The sequence below is a fragment of the Onychomys torridus genome, chromosome 6 (assembly GCF_903995425.1).
Source record: "Onychomys torridus chromosome 6, mOncTor1.1, whole genome shotgun sequence".
NCBI classification, from domain to species: domain Eukaryota; kingdom Metazoa; phylum Chordata; class Mammalia; order Rodentia; family Cricetidae; genus Onychomys; species Onychomys torridus.
Genome location: NC_050448.1, coordinates 70974328 through 70995210, shown reverse-complemented (window position 1 = coordinate 70995210; position 20883 = coordinate 70974328). Strand labels below are relative to the sequence as shown.

The 20883-nt window shown below is 44.3% G+C and overlaps 1 protein-coding gene across 3 annotated transcripts in view; it reads right to left on the bottom strand.

Annotated features, from left to right (window-relative positions):
* Otud7b (OTU deubiquitinase 7B) overlaps positions 1 to 20883 on the bottom strand; it is a 60393-nt gene that overhangs the window by 13769 nt on the left and 25741 nt on the right. For all 3 annotated transcript variants that reach the window (XM_036189934.1, XM_036189935.1, XM_036189936.1), the window contains 5 exons: positions 11258 to 11408; positions 6509 to 6697; positions 5358 to 5585; positions 3188 to 3289; positions 2453 to 2580 (listed from right to left, as the gene is read on the bottom strand). In XM_036189934.1, coding sequence (XP_036045827.1) covers positions 2453 to 2580; positions 3188 to 3289; positions 5358 to 5585; positions 6509 to 6697; positions 11258 to 11408 — 798 coding nt within the window. The remainder of the gene's footprint in view (positions 1 to 2452; positions 2581 to 3187; positions 3290 to 5357; positions 5586 to 6508; positions 6698 to 11257; positions 11409 to 20883) is intronic.

Below are 20883 nucleotides of genomic sequence, written 5' to 3'. Positions count from 1 at the left end.
AGCTTAGATTAAGCTCAGGAAAGGCCAGAAGAGGGCATCAGACCCTCTGGAGCTGGAGTTACAAGTAGTTGTGAGCCACCTGATGTGGGTGATGGGAACCAAATCCTATCCTCTGTAAGAGCAGCAAATGTTCATAACCACTGAGATTTTCTCCAGCCCTCAGACAGACCATTCTACATCATCCTACTTGAAACACCTGGGTTTCAAATGGGTTCTTTGCTTTAAAGAAACACAATACAGTGTGTGTGTGTCCCCCATTTGTGCATGAGCACACTTGTATGTGTGGATGTAATACACCTGTATGGAGGCCTTAGGTTGATGTCAAGTGTCTTCCTTGATATGGAGACAGAATCTTCCCAACCCTGCAGCTTGCCAAGCCTAGCAAATCCAGCTGCCCCGCCCCCGCCCTAGGACCCTTCCTGTCTCTTGTCTCCCAAGTGCTGAGATTTCAGGGAACCACCAAACCTGTGCAGCTTTCATGTAAGTTCTGGAACCTGAACTTTGGTCCTCATGCTTATGTGGCAAGAGCTGCAACAGGAAACACTGAGCCCCAAAATGACATAAAACTTTATTTTAGTTAAAATGGAACAATGAAAATTGGGGTTGGGGGAAGACAAGGGAAGACAAGAAAGCCTCTGAAAGATATTCCCATATCTAACATCAGAAGTAACTAGTCAAAGCATGGCCAAACAAAACAAAACACCTGACGCCAGGAACTACACAGACAGCCCAGCAGTTAAGAGCACTCGCTGTCCTTAGAGAGGATCAGGTCCAGTTCCCAGGACCCACACTGGGCAGCTCACTACTGCTCACTACTGCCTACGACTCCGGTTCCAGGAGGACCAACACCTTCTTCTGTCGTGCAAAGGCATTTTCACGCACATGTACATGTGCAAACACATATATACATAAAATAAAAAACCAAAACCAGTTACACATGAAATCAAGGCAAACTGACGTGGCAGACACAGAGAGAACTCAGGAAACAGGAAGCCTGTCACTTTACGTACAATGTCATTCTGAGAGGAACCAGTCAACTCCTAGAGAGACCCACACAGGAAACACATCAGGCTCTGTGGACCACATGTCACTCTGTACTCTGTGATTGAACAAGGAGAGCAGCTACATCCACAACATGCCAAACAGGCAAGGCTGCCTTTCAGTGAAACTTCTCAACCAAAACTAAGAAAACAGTTGTAGATTTCCCAATTCCTGGTGTGGAGATGGAACATAAAAACCCATCATTACTTTCTTACATAAAAGTAATCACAATACCGGCCAAATCCCTGAACAGTAATATTTAAATTTAATTTAACAAGTATCTTTTTACATTTTTTAAATCAAACCAAAGCTAAGTAAAAAAAAAAAAAAGCAAAGTGGTAGAATATTAAAAACATTTAAGCATTTACACAAGAATTAAAAACATGGTTGACACCGGGTGGTGGTGGCGGCGGCGGCGCACGCCTGTAATCCCAGCACTCGAGAGGCAGAGGCAGGTGGATCTCTGTGAGTTCGAGGCCAGCCTGGTCTACAAAGCGAGTTCCAGGACAGGCTCCAAAGCTACAGAGAAACCCTGTCTCGAAAAACCAAAAAAAAAAAAAAACCCCAAAAAACAAAAACCTGGTTGACAAGTAGCTGGGGTGCTTGCCACCAAGCCTGAACCTGTTCACTCTCCAGATCCCACACTGTGGAAGGAATTGCTTCATACAAGCTGTCTCTGACTTCCACATGTGTGGCATGGCATGCACTTGTGAACGTCATAAATAAATGAGTCAATAAACAAACGCAGGAAATAGGGATTAACCCATATCCCAGCACTGGGAAGCTGAGGCAGAAGGATTGCTGCAAATTCAGTGCCGGCCTGGACTATGCAGTGAGTTCAGGTTAGCCTGAGTTAGAGTACGAGCCTGTCTGAGGAGAAAGGGAGAGGGAGGGGAAGGAGAAGGGGGTGAGAAGGAGGTTCAGGGGAGGGAGGGACTCAACTGATCTAGGGCAGGTGAGATGGCTCAGCAGATAAAGGCACTTGCCACCAAGCTTGAAGATCTGAGTTTCGGTCCCTGGAATCCACACAGTGGAAGGAGAGAAACGGCTCCCACAAGCTGTCCTCTGACGCTCAGACACACACTGCAGTAATGCATGCACCCCTCCCCAACAAATGAATGAGTGAATGAATGAGCTAGCCTTGTAATAAAATCCTATGAAATTGTCCTAGCTCATTAAAACAACAAAACAAAACAAACCCCCTCCACTAAGGACTCCTGAGCCTCTGTACCGGGCTCGCTGTCAGAAACCAGAGGTTTCTGTGGCAGGCAGAGGCCTCCACTGTCTTAGCTGACGGAAGGCCCTGGTCCCCTGGCCTTAGCTGCAGTCCAGAGGTTTCCAGGGATCCGGGAGCCGCAGTCTTCAGCTCTAGGAGCCCCTGCAAACAAGGCCCTCCCCTCAGCTCACCCACCTCCTTGTTCTGCTGGGTCTGCTGCCATCTCCAGCGTCTCCTCAGCGCCTCCTTCTCCACACCCTTCTCCATCAGCGCGTACAGAGCTTTCCGCAGCACCAAGTCTCTGTCGTGGAAACCCCACATCCCTGTGGGGAGACAGCAAGGACAGGCGCTTCATCTTGACTCGGCCCCACTTACTAATCCAGCCTTTGTCTGGTGGTGACTGGGGTCAAACCCGGGGCCTAAAAAGGATGGGGGATTTAATGTATTCCCCAAACTCCTGAGAGGAAGCCCTCACTCCTCAGCCCTTCTAACAATCCAAACACAGCAGTAAGACTGGTCTGGCACCACACAGCCATCAGCATCAGAGCTCATGAAATGGCTAGAAAATGATGACCCCTTCTAAAGCTAAGAACAAATTATTGAGTAGGCTCAATAATTCAAAGCAAGCATCACAAAGACCAACTAGAAGAAGAATTAAGTGTAATTTTCCCACCACCTATGTTTACACCCACACAAACTTTGCTTTACTATGCTCTCTACCCCGAGTGCTCAGCTCAGAGGGAGCCAAACTAACCCTGTGCTCTCCAATTTCTAAAGACAGGAGCCAAGTCAAGGTTCTCCCATCTCCCTAAGTCTTGCTGTGACCCATCACTTCACCTGAGATGAAGTGTGGAGAGATGAAATCCGACACCATACGTGACTCAATTGCTTTCTTTCCACAGGGGAGGCAGCGCCATTTTCAAGACTCACCAAGAGAGGCTGCATGCAGGAGGCAGTTCCCATCTCCAGTAGTTGCTAAGGGAAGCAGCCTCTGACAGATGGAATCCACACTGACCCACCAATTCAAACGCCCTACCCACATGGCAGTGGGAGAAAGGAGAGAGGCATATTAGGAAGAGCCCACATACAACTACGTTTTTTCCCCTTGCTACACAGACCAGGTTGGCTTTGAACTCATGATCCTTCTGCCTCAGCCTCCCAATAGAGATACTGCATGCTCTGTATTATTGTTGTTGTTATTATTTTGAAACATGGTCTCATGTAGCTGAGACTGACCTTTGAACTCACTATGTGGTTGAGGCTGGCCTTGAACTCCTGATACATCTGACTCTACTATCCTTAGTGCTAGAATTTATAGGAATACAGCATTAAGTCCAGCCTCTGTGACTCTTTATATCTTCTTTACTCCAGTTACAATCTGTCACATCTGACTGGTTAGATCAGTGGTCTTCAGGAAAGACAGTCTTGTCTCATGGGATCATTAGACAATGTATGGTGAGATGTCTGTCTGTACAACTGGTGGGGAGGTACATACTTCTAGCATCTAGTACACAAAGACCAGAGCTCGAGGCAGTGTGTATAACAAAGAATTATCTGGCACCAAAGGCCAACAGTGCCCAGGCTGACACCATCATCTACTTTGTTTGACTCTGCATCCTTCATTCTGGCAGGAAGACCAGTAAACACAACAGCAGCAGAGCACAGTTTACCTGAGTCACCACCAAGAGAGAAACTGATCAAAGTTTATGTCTGGTGTCGTTTACCCCTGTGACAGCACTGGCAGCTGTATGCTGTGACTTTAACGTTATAAGCAGAGAGAAAAAGCACATGAAACACCAGTAAATCAGACTCAATTGTCAACAGCATGCCACACCTGCCAATCCATTCTTTACAGAAGGGACTATTTACAAATGACACTTACAATTTTGTTTTCTTGAGCAGTTAAAAGGGCTACACAAAGTGAAAAAGGCTTATAATTTCATTAGCCAAGATTACTTGCTAACTTCTAAAAAGAGTTATAGTTAATACAGATGGATATAAAATGAAAAAGTTCCCTTTCCATGCATGCCCCCACTTCCAACTTCCAATCTTCCTTCCATCAGAACTTAAAAAAAAAAATTTATGTTTATTTATGTTATGTGTATGAGTGTTTTATCTGCATGGATGTCTACGTCCCACATGAACACCTGGTGCCCTCAGAGGTAAGAAGAGGGGCCAGGCGGTGGTGGTGCACGCCTTTAATCCCAGCACTCGGGAGGCAGAGCCAGGCGGATCTCTGTGAGTTCGAGGCCAGCCTGGGCTACCAAGTAAGTTCCAGGAAAAGGCGCAAAGCTACACAGAGAAACCCTGTCTGGAAAAGTGGAGGGGGGGGGGAGAAGGAAGGAAGAAGGAAAAGAGGAAAGAAGGAAGGAGGAGGAGGAGGAGGAGGAGGAGGAGGAGGAGGAGGAGGAGGAGGAGAAGACAGCAGCGGCAGCACTGGATCTCCTGGAACTAGAGTTATGGACAGCTGTGAGCTGACATGTGCGTACTGGAAACAAAACCTGTGTCCTCTGGAAAAGCAAGTGCTCTTAAGTGCTGAGCCACCTCTCTAGCCCCTCATGGGCATTTTTTTTTTCTTTTTTGAGATAGGGTCTCACTATGTAGCCGTGGCTATCCTGGAGCTTGCTGTATAGACCAGGTAGACCAGATTGGCCTCAAACTCTTAAAAGATCTGTCTGTTTCTGTCTCTGGAATGCTGAGATTAACACCATAGTAAAAGTGAATAAATCTGGGGAAAAGATCCATATGAATAGATGTGACTTTCAATACATCATCTACAGTCTTGGTCCTCTGTCTGCAAAAGTGCTCCCTAGCCAATTATAATCAGTCAGATTTGTTCATATATTGATTTTTGGGTATCAATTACACACATACCTGTTTTCCCTTCTAATAAGTAGGAATTTTCCAAAACGTCTAATGTTTATTCCTGGCCCTCCCCACACATCTGGCTACTTTTGACTCTTTATCTCAGTACACATATCTGACTGACCCCTATCTTTGACAGCAATCAGATCACATACTTAAGAAAGAGGCTACTGATGAAGGCTGGCCCCTTTATGCGGCTGGAGGAGGTGTCACTGAAGAGGAGACACCCACTGACCTGCCTGTTCCAAGGCCACCAGCATGGACTGCTCAATGAGGTCCCTCTCTATGAAGCTTCGGAAGTCTTCTTTGTACACAGTGAGATCTGGAAGCTGGAAGGCACAGATGGGCATTTCCAGGGGGTGCTCACTGCTCCCCCCACCCCCACCATTGGAGGAGACATGGGACCGGGCCAGGGAAACAATGCTGGAACTGGCGTGAGAGATGCCCCTAGACAGGCGTTTTTCTGCAATGAGAAATGGAGTCACCTTAGAATATATACAACCCACTCGGAGAGCTCTCCACAGATGAAGGTGGTTACCACTTGACAGTTTCCAGTCAAGGAAAAGCTGTACTAACCAGCTACTTCTGAACATCATAGTATTTTTTCTTAAGCCAAATACAAATGGGGAAATATACAAAATGGCATTTTTCTAGACACTTACAGTAGTACCAAAAAGGTGTTAATCTTTCTAACCTTGTGTAAGGTTTCCCTGACTCTCCTTTTCCTATGACCTTATCTTTGACTCCCATTTTCAACATGAGTGTAAACCATTCACTTAGCAACCAGTTCATTTTTTTAGTAGGAAAAAGAACACGTAAGAGAAATGGGCTTTCCTTAGGCTGGATTTAGCCAAATAACCACTGCAGTAATCCTTAGGGTCTTAGAGGATGTAAAGGATCTCCATTATAGAGAAGAAAATGACAGTGTCATCAACATCACTATTATTTACTACAACTTTTATTAGTATTCATATTTATCAGAAACTTACAGATAGTCAAACTTTAATATGCCAGAGAACAAAATGCTAATGTAAACTGTGCCCCCAAATCATTTCATTTGTTTTCAGGACATGTCCCTGCAATGCCCCACCCGTGGCACACTATGAGCGAACTATTTCAGTGCAATATGATGTGCCTGCACAGTGAAGTACGTGGGTGAGTGTCACTAGGGGACAGGAGCTCTAATGCTAGGCAGCTGTCCTCGCCAAGTACTGGCCAGAGATGATGAACAGCTAGCAAGCACTGTCTCAGCTCACTGTAAAGATGGGTGCACAGTACCAGCTGGGTTTGGCTGGGAAGAGAGTAAGGAATGAAAACATCTCCAAAGAAGCACAAAGACTCTTCCTAATCCACATACAGAAGCTTAGTCCTCAGTTCAAGCAATACCTTGAATGATGTCATCCTGTCTCTGTAGGATCGGTCGAGAAGGGCGAGTGGGCTCTCTATCAGAACACCCTTTTTCAGGGGTCTTAGAGCAACTACTCCCTCCACTAAAGGGTGGGGACAGGTTCCCAGCATGAACTTGGCGTAGCTGTTCAAAATCACTGAGGGCAGCACTCACATCCCAGTTCTTTCCTAACAGGAGAAAAAACAAAACCCATTATAGATGCAGAGGCTTATGAAACTGGGGAGAGACACAGGAAGACCATTCTAACCATCCTAGCAAACCTAAGCCAGCACAAGCTGATAATGCTAGAACTGGTGGGGGAGGGGAGGACCAGAGCATTGGAAGCCAGTCTGGGCTACCTCAGACTCAATTTCAAACACCTCATATCAAAAATAAACCTAGTAACACCAGGCAGTGGTGGCGCACGCCTTTAATCCCAGCGCTCAGGAGGCAGAGCCAGGAGGATCTCTGAGTTCAAGGCCAGCCTGGTCTAGACAGGACAGCCAGAGCTACCCAGAGAAACCTTGTCTTGAAAAATCAAAATAAAGAAATAAACCAACCAACCTCGTAAGAACATACTAATGCACACTACAATTCTATTTTAACTTTTTACCCTACTACTTTAATTTTCTTCCATCTAAAATACCAATTTTCTCTAGTGCCTGTTTCCTATGTAAGCTATATAATAGTAGAAACTTTGGGTCTAAACTCCGAGGCCTTCAGGGATTGAGTCACCTAAAATGATCTCCTTTTAGAGGCAAAAGAAACAAAGCTTACGGAAGTAGAACCACTCGTTCAAAGTCAGTCAGTCTGTCCCGGGCTCAGGAGCTGAGGTGGACATTAAGACGTGCATACAAAGTGCACGTCATCAGAGACGTGTCTAGAGAGCACAGCGCCATGGGCAGCTGGACAGCCCCTGAAAACAGCTCTGTCAGGACTCCTGAGCTCACAGTGGCCACCTGTCAGCACTTGCGTCTCTCCAGCTGCTGCGACCTCGGTGACCTCACCTCCTGCGTCCTAACCCCAGTCTACTCAAGGAACCCACCCCAGGAGGCTCCTTTGCCTATCATTCTAGTTCTCTGTTCGAGATCTTCACGTAACGGCTCCTTACTACCACAGAAGGCTCCTTTGCTCACTCCTCAAGGCTTTCTGTGTCCCCTCCTATTTCCTAGTTTTTTTCTCTGTGCTGTGATTTACTTATCTATGAAAGTGTAGATAGAAATACTAGTATGCTGTGCGGCCATTTCTTCCAGGTTGGATGTGATCGTTGCCATCTGACACCCTCTTCTGACCTTCTTGGATACTAGGCACGCACAGAGTACACATACACACACACATACATACATACACACATACACACACACACACACACACACACACACACACACACACATACACACATCAGGCACTCACACATACACATAAATAAGACCAATCTTCTGTTACCCCCTGGTAGGGATATGGTAATGAGGTTAATGAAGTTCATAGGGTCTCCTCTGCCCAAAGACATCCAAGCATTTAACAACTGCTGAGGAGACTAAGACTTTTGGTGGTATAGCTGCCCAGTTATTCACGTGCTTGGCATGCCACCCAGGCTCCTGAAGTGACCCCAGTAAGCTCTGGTCCAGCAGGCTGGTCTTGGGTGAAATGGCTTTTCTATCATCTGCTCCCTCTCTCAGGGCCTGACCTGACTGCCGCACAGTGCTGTTCTGAAGGTCGAATGAGTGGACAGCACACACAACACTCTGCAGATGCAGAATCCAGGTGCATTTAGTGCTGCTGGGGGGGGGGGGGTCTTTGTTCTAAGCCTCCAGTTAAGCTAACTAACTACTCCTGCTTGCTGACTTGACCCTACACTCTTCAGCTCCCTTTCTTCACTCTTCAGCCTCCCTGCTGTTCCTCCCACCAGGCCTCCCACCGGCTAGTCTCACTGTACAGGAGACTCTTCTCTGTGTATCTCCATAGGTGAATCTTTGGAAACTTCAGCTACCTGCTCAAAGATCACATTCTTAGTAAGTCCTACCCTGACTGCCCAGTTTCAAATCACAGGCACTTCATCAATGCTCCTCATTGTCCACAACAATCCAATCCCAAGAACATACTTTATAATGTATATAGTTACCACACTTGTTTACTGACTGGCTTTCCTTCCACAGCAGCAGGGTAGGGACTTTTGCTTCGTATAAGCATCCAGAACAAAACCAAGCATCTAGCAGAGACTCAATAAACATTTGCTGAATAAATCAGTTCATTTATTAATATTCGGCCTGTTTTGAGAACTGGATGTGGATTTCCGACTGTCAGGAAAGCTCCTTAAATTCATCAGTCCCTCTTAACACTAAGCATGTCCAGCACAGACATCTTCTCTCCAAAACATGTTCCTCTCTTCCTCACGGGACCTCTAAATCAGTAGTAACCCACTTCTCTTCTCCTTCCCCACCCAGCTAATCCTCGTGGTTGTTTAAGTCTCTCTCTGATTCCTTCCTTCTTGGCTCTTTAAACTGTCTGCCCTGATCAAGTCCTCACGCTGCTCCCCTGGTCTCTGGTGTTTTCAAAGGCAGACTCTAACAAGACTTTCTAAATGACTCTCTCTAGTGACCTTCCTTCTTTCTAATTTAGTCTTTGTACACAACCAAAGTTAACTTTTGTCGTTCTGTTTTTGAGACAGGCTAGTCTTAAATTCACAGAGATCCACCTGCCTCTCCTCCTGAGTGTTGTGATTCTATGACATCATGCTAGGGAAGAGTTAACTTTTAAAGAAAAAAAACACAAGAAAAAAAGAGACAATGACAACAAAAGTTCTTTTCTAAACTGTGCCTTTTTTGGTTTTTTGGCTTTTGTTTTGTTTTGTTTTGTTTTTTTGGTTTGCTGTGGGATGTTCTGTATGTTAAATGTGTTGCTCTGATTGGAGAATAAATAAAACACTGATTGGCCAGTAGCCAGGCAGGAAGTATAGGAGGGACAAGGAGAGAGGAGAATGCTGGGAAGTGGAAGGCTGAGGGAGAGACACTGCCAGCCACCACCACAACGACAAGCGAGTGTAAGGTACCGGTAAGCCACAAGCCACGTGGCAAAGTATAGATTAATAGAAATGGGTTAATTTAAGATAGAAGAACTAGATAAGAAGAAGCCTGCAACAGCCATACAGTTTATTAGCAATATAAGTCTCTCTCTTTTTTTTTTTGAGCTGAGGATCGAACCCAGGGCCTTGTGCTTGCTAGGCAAGCACTCTACCACTGAGCTAAATCCCCAACCCACAATATAAGTCTCTGTGTGTTTACTTGGTTGGGTCTGAGCGGCTACAGGACTGGCGGGTAAGAGAGATTTGTCCTGACTGTGGGCCAGGCAGGAAAACTCTAGCTACAAGGTTTTTTGTTTCTTTTTTTGGTTTTTTGGTTTTTGTTGTTGTTGTTGTTGTTGTTGTTTTTTGAGACAAGGTTTCTCTGTGTAGCTTTGGTGTCTGTCCTGGAACTTGCTCTGTACACCAGGCTGGCCTCAAACTCACAGATATCCTGAGTGCTGAGATTAAAGGTGTGCGCCACCACCGCCCAGATCACTTATTTTTACTATATGTGTATGAGTACTTTGTCTGCATGTGTGTCTGTGTATCACACACCTGCCTGGTGCCCAGAGAAGCCAACTAGAGCTGCACAGAGCTATGGGCCACCATGTGAGCACTGGTTCTTATAAATTCTCTCAACCACTTCTCTCCAATCCCTCTCCCCCACACTGGTCTGAGTCACCATCATCTCTCACCCAAATTATGACAATATTCTTACCTATGTTTACCACTGGCCACCTTCCAATATAACCCTATTGGGATAGATTAAACACTGAAACTCTAAAAACTATTCTATTAAAAACTTCATTTCCAGTGAACTTAGGGTACAAATTCCTTACTATGGCCAACAAGGCCCCCCATATTCCACTTCTTGTGCACCTAACCAGCCCCCATCACTCTTGTAGCCCACTTCCCATCTCACTCACTGTTGGTGTCCACATCACACTGTCCTCTCCCCTCCTAGGGTCATCTTGTAAGCTATTTCCCTGGAGCACCTTCCTGAAAACGCTCCTGTACTCTAGACCTAACTCAGACCCCGTCTGCACTTTCACAGAACGCTCTGCTCTTGTTTCAATAACCTAGGTGTTCATAACATACGTAACACAATCATTGAGAGCCACATTCTAAAAGCCTGTCAAGGTTCAAATCCTCTGGAACTTCCCTGAACCTCAGTTTTCAAAAATGGCAGTTGAGAGAATACCTCTCAAGAACCTTGCACATGCTGGGCACACGGCACAGACACTGACCACGTTATAAGACGATGGTTTCATTTTCATCTTAATTTTGAGTGTGTTGTTGGACATGTGTATGACATATGTGTGGTGTGGGCATACAAGTGCATATAGAAGCTAAAGCATGTGTGTGGTGTGTATATACAAACATGTAGGGGTTAGAGGTCAAGATTAGGTGTTTTTCCTTATGATTATGATTTTAGTGAGCTGATCTAACTTTTTCCTTGGATTACCTGAATACAAACTCATGATGAAGAAAGGTATCCAATACATACAAGGTGAAGGAGAGATTTTGAATTTTAAAACTATAGTGAGTCACACAAAGCAGATAATTAGAAGCAACTTAAATGGAGGGCCTACAGTATACAAAAATATTTTTCTGATCATCTTAAATATTCCAAATCATCCTAATAGTAAATATGAGATTTTGTTTCCCTTTCTCATGCTCTCCTTACCTTCCAGAAGATCTCGGGCCAGCCCTGGCTCTGCACCTGTGGAACGGACAAAATCCGACAGGACAGCATCCATGTCCAGGGTCATGGGATCATCAAGTACTCTCAGGCAGCAGGATGTGAGCAGAACATAGATCAAAATCCAGGCTTCGACCTGAAAAGGAGATAAGCGTACAAGGCTCAAGTAACTAGAAAAGCATCATGACAGCCTAATTTCAACAGTTCCTTAACCAAATGGTAAACTATTCTGGTTCCTTCATTATAGTTGAATTTTCAAACAAAGGAGTTTAAAATTATTTATGAAGAATCACAATTTCCTTGTTAACAAAAATGTCTTAATGCCTACAATAACCACTAACCACTCTGCACAAGGCTTTCCCTCCACGATTTATTTATTTGTTTGTTTGTTTGTTTGTTTGTTTGTTTGTTCGTTCATTCATTCAAGGAGGGAGGCACTAGGTATTAAGCCCAGGGCCTGTATATACTAGGCAAGTACTCTACACCCACCCCAGTGCCAAGGTTGCTTCCCAGTCTAAAGAAAGGAGGCAGCAGATGGCTGCCCTACAAAGCTCCCCAACCTGCAATGTCCCCTAACATGGTACCATGTTCATTTTCTTCCTGAAACGTATTTATTACTAAGAGTTTTTAGTTTTATTTTTGGAGACAATGCCTCGTTATGTTGTTCAAGCTAACCTAAAACATGTAGCAATCCTCCTGCCTCAGCCTCTTGAATGCTAATATTACAGGCATGCGCCATCGTGCCCTGGCTTTCCTCTGAGGTTAATTCAATCACTCTCTGTCTAGGTCAAGTTTTTGAAGGTCGTGTGTCATCTTTACTGATGTATCACCAGAATGAATCACTTGACACAGTACATGGCACATTGGCCCTTAGTAGATATTCATTAGACAAATGAATACCACACAGCAGATGATTTCAGGGTTGACTAATATTCTCATGCTAGCTGAGAAAACAGGAAGAGTAAAGTGAATGCTGAAACCAATCAAAATAAAACAACAAGCTATTCTGCACATCTGAGTGGAGAGCCCAAGGCTCATGACAAAAGTAACTTGAGGAACTCAAAAACCAGGCAGACTCAGAAATGCTCTTCTCCTCCAAGACAGATGGCTGCCAGGTAAGTTTATCCGAAAAAAGAAAAAAAATCCCTTCTTCCAGACTTGACTTTAGCAGAAACTATGTCCCTGACCTGATAGCCTGGCACCACGCCAACATTCCATTCCTCTGTGGTTAACAGTCCCAGTTGAGAAAGCAAAAACAGGGTGGAGAGCAACCTCTGACCAAGTTCACCGGCTCTGGAAAAGGGGGTTCATTCATAAAGCGCCCAGGTACCCAACTGCCTTGTTACACTCACTAATCCCATCTTTTTGGAAAAGCCCAAACCAGAATTTTTAAAAACAACGGGTGACTCAGACAAAACATTCCTCCTAAAACCGGAAGGCAAAGAAAGACTCCCCAGCATTTTCCTTCACTCCTTGCCTGTCTCAGGATACAACTTGTTTAGTGGTATGATCTGATCCCAACACTCTACATTCCTTGGACATAGTAAGGCAAATAGGAAATACTTGTGGGTTATAAAAATTCTAAGTCTCTAACCTGATAACGCCATTGCTTTGTTGGTGGGAGTTCTTTTGATTTTTGTTTTTGTTTTTTAGTTGTTGGTTCTGTCTGTCTGTTTGTTTGTTTTGAGAAAGATAAACCACTGTTTCTTATAGTGCTCTAATAATACAATAGGTCAGTGTACAGGCTATGATTTATTTGTAGCACAGTCCAACATTTAGCAAGGCATCTATAATATAATACGCAGTAATAAATATCTGCTGAATAAATTCATTATAAACAAATGCCTAATTTTCATGTGCTTCAATATCCTAAGCACCAACCCAACATTCCTGTGAGGTTATTGACCTCACACTAACCCAGAACTACATGAAATTCTGACCAAGTTTTCTAAAAGGTGACCCAGTCCCCTTGAAGCTTGTGCTTAAGAATTTAACTTCAAGGTAGGCAAGTGGTACATGTCTGTAACATCAGCAGCACCCAAGAGGCAGAGGCAGGAAATAAAAAAATCAATGCTTTCAGAATTCATAGGTGAATAACAGGTTTTTCATCTCCTAATGCAGGTGAGAATTCTCTCCAAAGTCCATGTATTCACCACTTTGGTCACAGAAGATGAGTACTGCCTAAGTAACAACATATAAATAATCCAAAATCAAGAGCCTAGCTCCAAAATGAACTTCAATCTTTGCTCTTAAAAAATAAAACAAGGGAGGTTGGAGATTTAGCTCAGTGGTAGAGCGCTTGCCTAGCAAGCGCAAGGCCCTGGGTTCGACACTCAGCCCTGGAAAAAAAAACAAAAACAAAAATAAAAATAAAAACAAAAACAAAAATAAAACAAGGAGGGCTGGAGAGATGGCTCAGAGGTTGAGAGCATTGACTGCCCTTCCAGAGGTCCTGAGTTCAATTCCCAGCAACCACATGGTGGCTCACGACCATCTATAATGAGATCTGGTGTCCAGAGATCTGGTTTCCTCTTCTGGCCTGCAGGCATACAAGCAGACAGAACACTGTATACACAATAAATAAATAAATCTTTAAAAAAAAAAAATAAGAAATAAAACAAGACTGGTAAATGTGGCTCAGCCTTTAATCCCAGCACTCAGGAACCAGAGGAGGGCAGATCTCTGTGAGTTCAAGGCCAGCTTGTTCTACAGAGGGAGTTCCAGGACAGCCAGAGCTATGAGATGGATGGATGGATGGATGGATGGATGGATGGATGGATGGATGGATGGATGGGTAAGTAAGTAGATAGGTAGGTAGATAGGTAGGTAGGTAGGTAGGTAGGTAGGTAGGTAGATAGAATAATAAATAAATAAATACATAAATAAATACCAGGTAAGCTACTAAAACAACCTTCTAAGAGGACATAGGAAAAACACAAACAGTACTTAGCAGACAGGAGATACAGGCACATGGACAATTTCCAGCCAGACTCAGGCTCCTGAGAGAGAGACGCAAATGAAAACCAGTGATGCTGTGGCATCTGGGATCTTACACGGTACCGAAGGTAGGTCACTCATTTCAAACATCTAAAATCAACAACTCCTATCTGGAAAGACTGGCTCTTCAGCAAAACCTGAAGCACTAGAGCCAACTCTGGCGGCACATTCTTGTATTTGACTCTGCAGGTACACGGCAGCATGGACCGTGCCCTTCGCCCACAGTAAGGACGGTGGCTCTTGTTCCATCACCACACCTGGCTGCAGCTCCTCAAATTCCAAATGGGGAGATTGAAGCCAATGACAAAGACTCAGTCTATCTCCGTCTCAGCACCCGGGAAGGAAAAACCCCAACAAGAAAACAAAACACTAACCTTCAACTTTTCAAATAAAGGGAGGCAACCCTCAAATCTTTGTTGATTGTGTGCATAGACAGAGTCAAACGTCAACATCACCCAGTTTCCTAGTAAAGGGGCCATCACCAATTACTCAGTGGCGTGCAAGGCCTCTTCTATTACATCTCTAACAGCTCATCCAGTTCCAAGTGAGTACAAGCTTTGACAGGGAGCTCATTATTTTTGAGCTCTGTTATAAATTGTTTTCTTCTAAACAAAAGCCACGCTATCACTAGACCCTCCCTGATACCATTCACATAATGGTTTTTATTCTGTTCTACAGAACAAAACTGACTCCCAAGAATGATGGAAAATATTATATCATTACTTTACATAAATACTTGTTGCAGCCTAACATCATGACATTGTAATATTTATTTTATAAACCCTTTCCCTGATCAGTATTTGCTTGTGTCTGTATTCATTTATAAATGCTGGTGCTGACCATAACTACAAACTCAACATGCTGATAAATGAAGCCTCTTGCTCAAATTCAGTTCTGCCACTTGCCTCTCCTCCCACTTCCATGCTCTCCAGAAGTTAAGACAGAAACCAAGAACTAAGAGGAACCAGTTAATATCCCATAAGGCCTTTCAAAGACACACCCTCAGGGCTGGAGCAGAACACTCACCAGCACACACTCCCTAGCAACACCCCACTCCCAACTGCCACAGACTATCTTATTTATTTATCAACAATGAAAACAAAAAGCCAGGTGAATAGCTTGTCTAAACCTAGAAAATCTGAGCCCATGTATTCCTGCTAGACCCCACTGCTTCTCGAGGGACTAAGACATGCACAGATTCATGTCACCTTATTTCAGTCCTGTCAGAAAGGGAGCGCCAATCATATCAGTTAAAGGCTTCTGTTTTCCTCACTTCAAGTTCTACCATTTTCCTGAGAAATTCCAATGCTCATCTGTAATCCATCTGCCTCGCAATATCTAAAAACTTTATCTCAACTGCAACAACTCAGATGCAGACCCTGCCACGTCCTGAAAACATTTATTTCATGTTGATGTTTTTGTTTTAAAGACAGTGTCTCTACACAGCCCTCAGTGGGCCAGAGCTCCTCTGTAATGCAGGCTGGCCTCCAACTTGTGTGATCTTCCTACCTTTGCTTGCTTCCTAGGTTGCTGGGATTGCATGTGCAGCTATCACACAGGCTTCCAGCTCCATTCTGAACCCACTTTCTCACTAAGACATCTACTCTCTCAACCACATTTGCATGAGACAATAAAAAGTCCATGACTGCCAACTGAACATTGGGTACTCTGCTCAATAGCTAACATCAACAGTGAGCCGGACACAATTCCCATGCTTATAAAGCATCTACACTGAAAATGATGAGGTTCTGTCCTGTGAGGAGTGAGGAAAAGCACTGAACAGGGAACCACGGAGACGACAGAGTAGGACAGAATGGCACTTCCAGGCAGTGAAGCATCTCCCAGGCGCCCATGAGAAAGAAGCGAGAGTGGTCGGAGATACCGAGAGGACCTGGTAGACCCTCATGAAGTCTGAGATTTTACCCTGAAAGCAATGATACGCACTGTCGGGTTGTGAGCAGGGAATCAGAAATGAATTGTTAAGATAGCAGACTGAAAAGGTTTTAAAGCCTTTGTTGTTGTTGCAATCATACTGATGATGGTGGGGAGAATCTGAAGGAGCAGTGGCCGTAGGAACTTACTGCTAAAGAGACAGGATGAACTACATTAGGATGGCAGCAGAGAGAAGACTAAAGAGAGTCCATTTGTCTCTTCTTGCAGAACTGGCAGAGAAATCAACTTATCGTTTACATAATTTACCTCACTGCAAAAACCTAGTTGACTTTTTTTTTCCTTTTTTTCTTTTTTTCCCAGAGCTGAGGACCGAACCCAGGACCTTGCACTTGCTAGGCAAGTGCTCTACCACTCACTGAGCTAAATCCCCAACCCGCTAATTGACTTTTTAAAGATTTATTTATGTCTACATGTATGTATGTGTAATACTACATGCATGTCTGGTGCTCACAGAGGCCAACAAAGGACATTGGATCCCTGGAAACTGGAAATATAGAAGGTTGTGAACTACCATGTGTGGGTACTGGGAACAAACTCAGGTCTTCTGTAAGAGTAGCAAGTGCTCTTAACCACTAAGCCATCTCTCCTGCTCAAAACCAAGTTTCTTGATCTGTTTCATCTATCCAACCTACATAGCTAGTCCACTCAATTTCTCTGCCATTAGATGGAGTGACTGAGCAAAAAAAAAAAAAAATAAGCTTGAATAATTCTGCAGATCATCATGATGACAAAGTATATTTAGTTTTCTCTTTTCAACAGAACACCGTTGTCTTTTACTTGACTTTGTTATACCGTGACTGCCTCAGGACCATTCCACACCTTCACCACTTCCCCCTAGCCTCCTAGTCAAGGAGCTACCTCACCTCCTCTTAGCAGATGATCTTGGTCCCACTGCACAGGAAAAACAAAACAAAATAAAACCTACAAAGCAAGGCAAAAGGACTTCCTTTAGATTTTCTCCCCTGCCCTTCTTGCACATTAGTGATGGTTTAAATAAGAATTCCCTCCCCACCCCAACGGGCTCATGTATTTGAAGGTCTAGTCAACAGGGAGTGGTACTATTAAAAGGATCAGGAGGTGTGGCCTTGTTAAAGTGTGTCACTGGAGATGGGTTCTGAGGGTTTTTTCAAGCCCATGAGTCTCTGTCTCTGCCTATGGAGCAGTATGGAGCTCTTCAGCTACTGCTCTAGCACCTGCCTGCATGCGGCCATTCTCCCGCCATTATAATGGATTAAACCTGAAACTGTAAACCAGCTTCCAATGCAGAGCAACAGGGCAGTGAGTGAATAAGACAACATTACCATCCTCTTCTGAAAAACTCCTTAAATACACTAACCCCTGGTACTTTCTTTTCTTTGTAAGATTTATTTATTTGTTTTATATATACAGTGTTCTGCACACCACAAGTTGGCACCAGATCTCATTACAGATGGTTGTGAGCCACCATGTGGTTGCTGGGAACTGAACTCAGGACCTCTGGAAGTGCTGCCGGTGCTCTTAACCTCTGAGGCATCTCTGCAGCCAGCCCCTTGACGCTACTTTCCTAACTTATGCTTAGTTCTCATCCTACTCAGATCAGCTTCTACCAGAGGACACTGGCACCATCACAGGTAGCATCACAATCCTCCTAGCACTGCTCCCCTTGTAGCCTCCTGGGGTACCTTGTGGACTCTGCCTGTTCCTGCACTAAGGTTCAGCACACAGTTCTGGCCACGAGCCCTCTATTTCTTACTCTGCAGCGCCTCTTTGAAAAACTCCATTCATGTCCCTGCCCACCCAAATGCTATCCAAAGTCTCAAATTCTTTTGGCCCCACCCGAGAAGCCCCAGACACTTCACCCTAGACACATAAAGACAAGTCTCTCATCTCTGTCCTCCACCCTTTCCCACTCTGCAATGTTTCCTAATCTATCAAAGAAGTGACAAGCCAGGAAGGCGCCGGGCTTTCCTTCCCTGCCTTGTGCTCAGGAATAACCTTTGAGACGGCTTCTTTTTCTCTTTTCTTTCGTTCTTTCTCCTTCTTAAATCCATCCACAATGCCCTTAACAAGCTTTTATTCTATCTCAAGTTTTGACAACCGGGACCCAGAAAAGAACTTCCTCTTTCTTTCCACAAATACTGATCAACCTTTATAAGCCCCTACTGTAAAGAATTTGTAATATAAATATATCATATCCCAGTGCTCAAAATTCCTCAACAGCTCTCCAACGAGCCAAGTTCAACATCTAAATTCTGAATATCACATCAAGAAAAGGCCCTTCATGACCTGGCTCTACCTCCTATTAGTCCCATCAAGTGTGTATCTGTTTCATGTCTATCATTTTGCAGACTGTTCCCCTGCCTGAGAGGACTGCTGGTCTAGCAGTGAGCTTTTGACTCATTTGCAAAGTGTTCTCTGGAGTCCACTTTCCCCTTGGTGTGCCAACAGAACCCTGCCCTCCACATCTATCATTATTTGGTCTGTCTTAGTTTAGGTTTCTATTGCTATAAAGACACACCAGGACCACAGCAACTCTCATAAAGACAACATTTAATTGAGGGTGGCTTGTTTTCAGTTTCAGAGGTTCAGTCCACTATGAGCATGAAGGGGAGCAAGGCATTGTGCAGGCAAACGTGGTGCTGGAGCTGAGCGTGCTACACCTTGCAGGCAACAGGAAGTAGACTGACTGTCACACCGAGTGAAGCTTGAGAACAGAGATCTCAAAGCCTGTCCACACAGTGACACACTTCCTCATTTCCTCCAACAAGACCACACCTACTCTAACAAGGCCACGCCTCCTAACAGTGCCACTCCCTTTGGGGGCCATTTTCTTTCAAACCACTACAAGGTCATAGAGCATATATTTTGTTTTATTTACATGTTTACATCCCCACCAAACAGGAACAATGTGAGGCAAATACCTGCCTTATTTCTCCTGTGTCCCATTCACTACCAGGTACTCAGTTTTCATTCCAATAAATTGAAACTTATTTGTATAATACCCAACTCTAGACCTACAGACAGACAGACAGACCCCCCACCCACCCACATACCAGTATTGCACATAGGCAGATTTACAGTGGCTTATCTAAAAGATATTTGCTGAAGACTGTTATATGATTTTATTTGGAATAGCTTCTCTTGCCTAAAGATGGCTTAGCTCAGACTAGCACTGTATTAAAGCCCATCTGTCCGTACTGAGTCCCCAACTACTCAGTAACGAGAAGCTGAGGTTAAATACTAGTGTACTGGTGGAAGACAACAGACTTCCATTAAAACGCTTCCAAACTACTGAATCTACATTCTCTCCTTGACATCACTCTCCAAGGCTTCCACATTCCCACTCCATACCCACTCTCCCCGCTCCACCACGCATTAGATCTGCCTCTGTGTCCTCTCCAACTCTTCTCAAAACTCACTGAAAAACTACAACATTGAAGACTCAAGCATTTTCAAAGGTCAGAGACTCCTCCATGCTTATGATGTCAATTCCAAGGAATCCAGACAGGGAGAGAGAGGAGGGCAGGGGAACACAATTCTTGGTAAGGTGGGAGGGAGAGATGAAAGATTGTTTTGGCAGGCTGTATTTTGGTTAATACAGGTCCTTCCAACATACAAAAAATATAACCTTCTTAGAAAGAAAGAAGATATGGCCACCTTCCTTACTCAAGGGACCTACGTGACATGAAATGCAAACAAGGGAAGGAAAACCATGCTTTAAAGCTTTAGACTCACCCTCCTTACATTTCCAAACAACTCTAAGAAATGGGATTGGTATCACCAACCTCATGCTACACAGGAAAAGGACGAATAAGCTCAAAGAGGTGAAGTGATTACTCACCGTGACGCAAGAACCAAGTGGCAGGATCACACTGTCTGCCTGTCAGCCCACACCACTCCAGACCTGTACTTCCTCTGTGACACTTCATCTGGGAGGGTGGAAGGACATGGGCAATCCACTCACAAAGTCCACCCTCATTGCTTAATCCTCTCAACTCCACTCAAAAAAATCAATTCTGGCTGGGCGGTGGTGGCGCACGCCTTTAATCCCAGCACTCGGGAGGCAGAGGCAGGCGGATCTCTGTGAGTTCGAGGCCAGCCTGTGCTACCAAGTGCGTTCCAGGAAAGGTACAAAGCTACACAGGGAAACCCTGTCTCAAAAAAACAAAAACAAACAAACAAAAAAAATCAATTGGGTTCAGACACATCTTTTTACAAACCCCTGACCTAACACTTTAGGACTGTATAATCATGAGAGTACAACTATTTAGAAAAGTACACAGTTCAGATCTCATTTAGATTACAAATATTTATAATCTTTAGAGTAATACCTGATACATAGTATATCCTTGAGAAATGTCTGCTGCCTTTGTGGCCAAATCCTTGTCACAATACTCTAACTCCACCGGTACCCAACACATCTACCTACATTACTTCTTCCAAAGTTCTCTCCTCCCAAAAGAAACCCTACAAATCTTTTGTTTTTTCAAGGATTTTTGTTTGCTGGTGGGGTATGGGGTGTTGTTTTGTGTTTTGAGAATGGGTTGCATGTAGCCCAGGCCGGCCTTGAACTCTCTATGTAGCTAATGACCCTCAACTACTGATCTTCCTGCTGCTTCTATCTGACAAGTACTGGGAATGCAAGACATGCCACCACACTTGGTTTATGTCGTGTTGGGAAT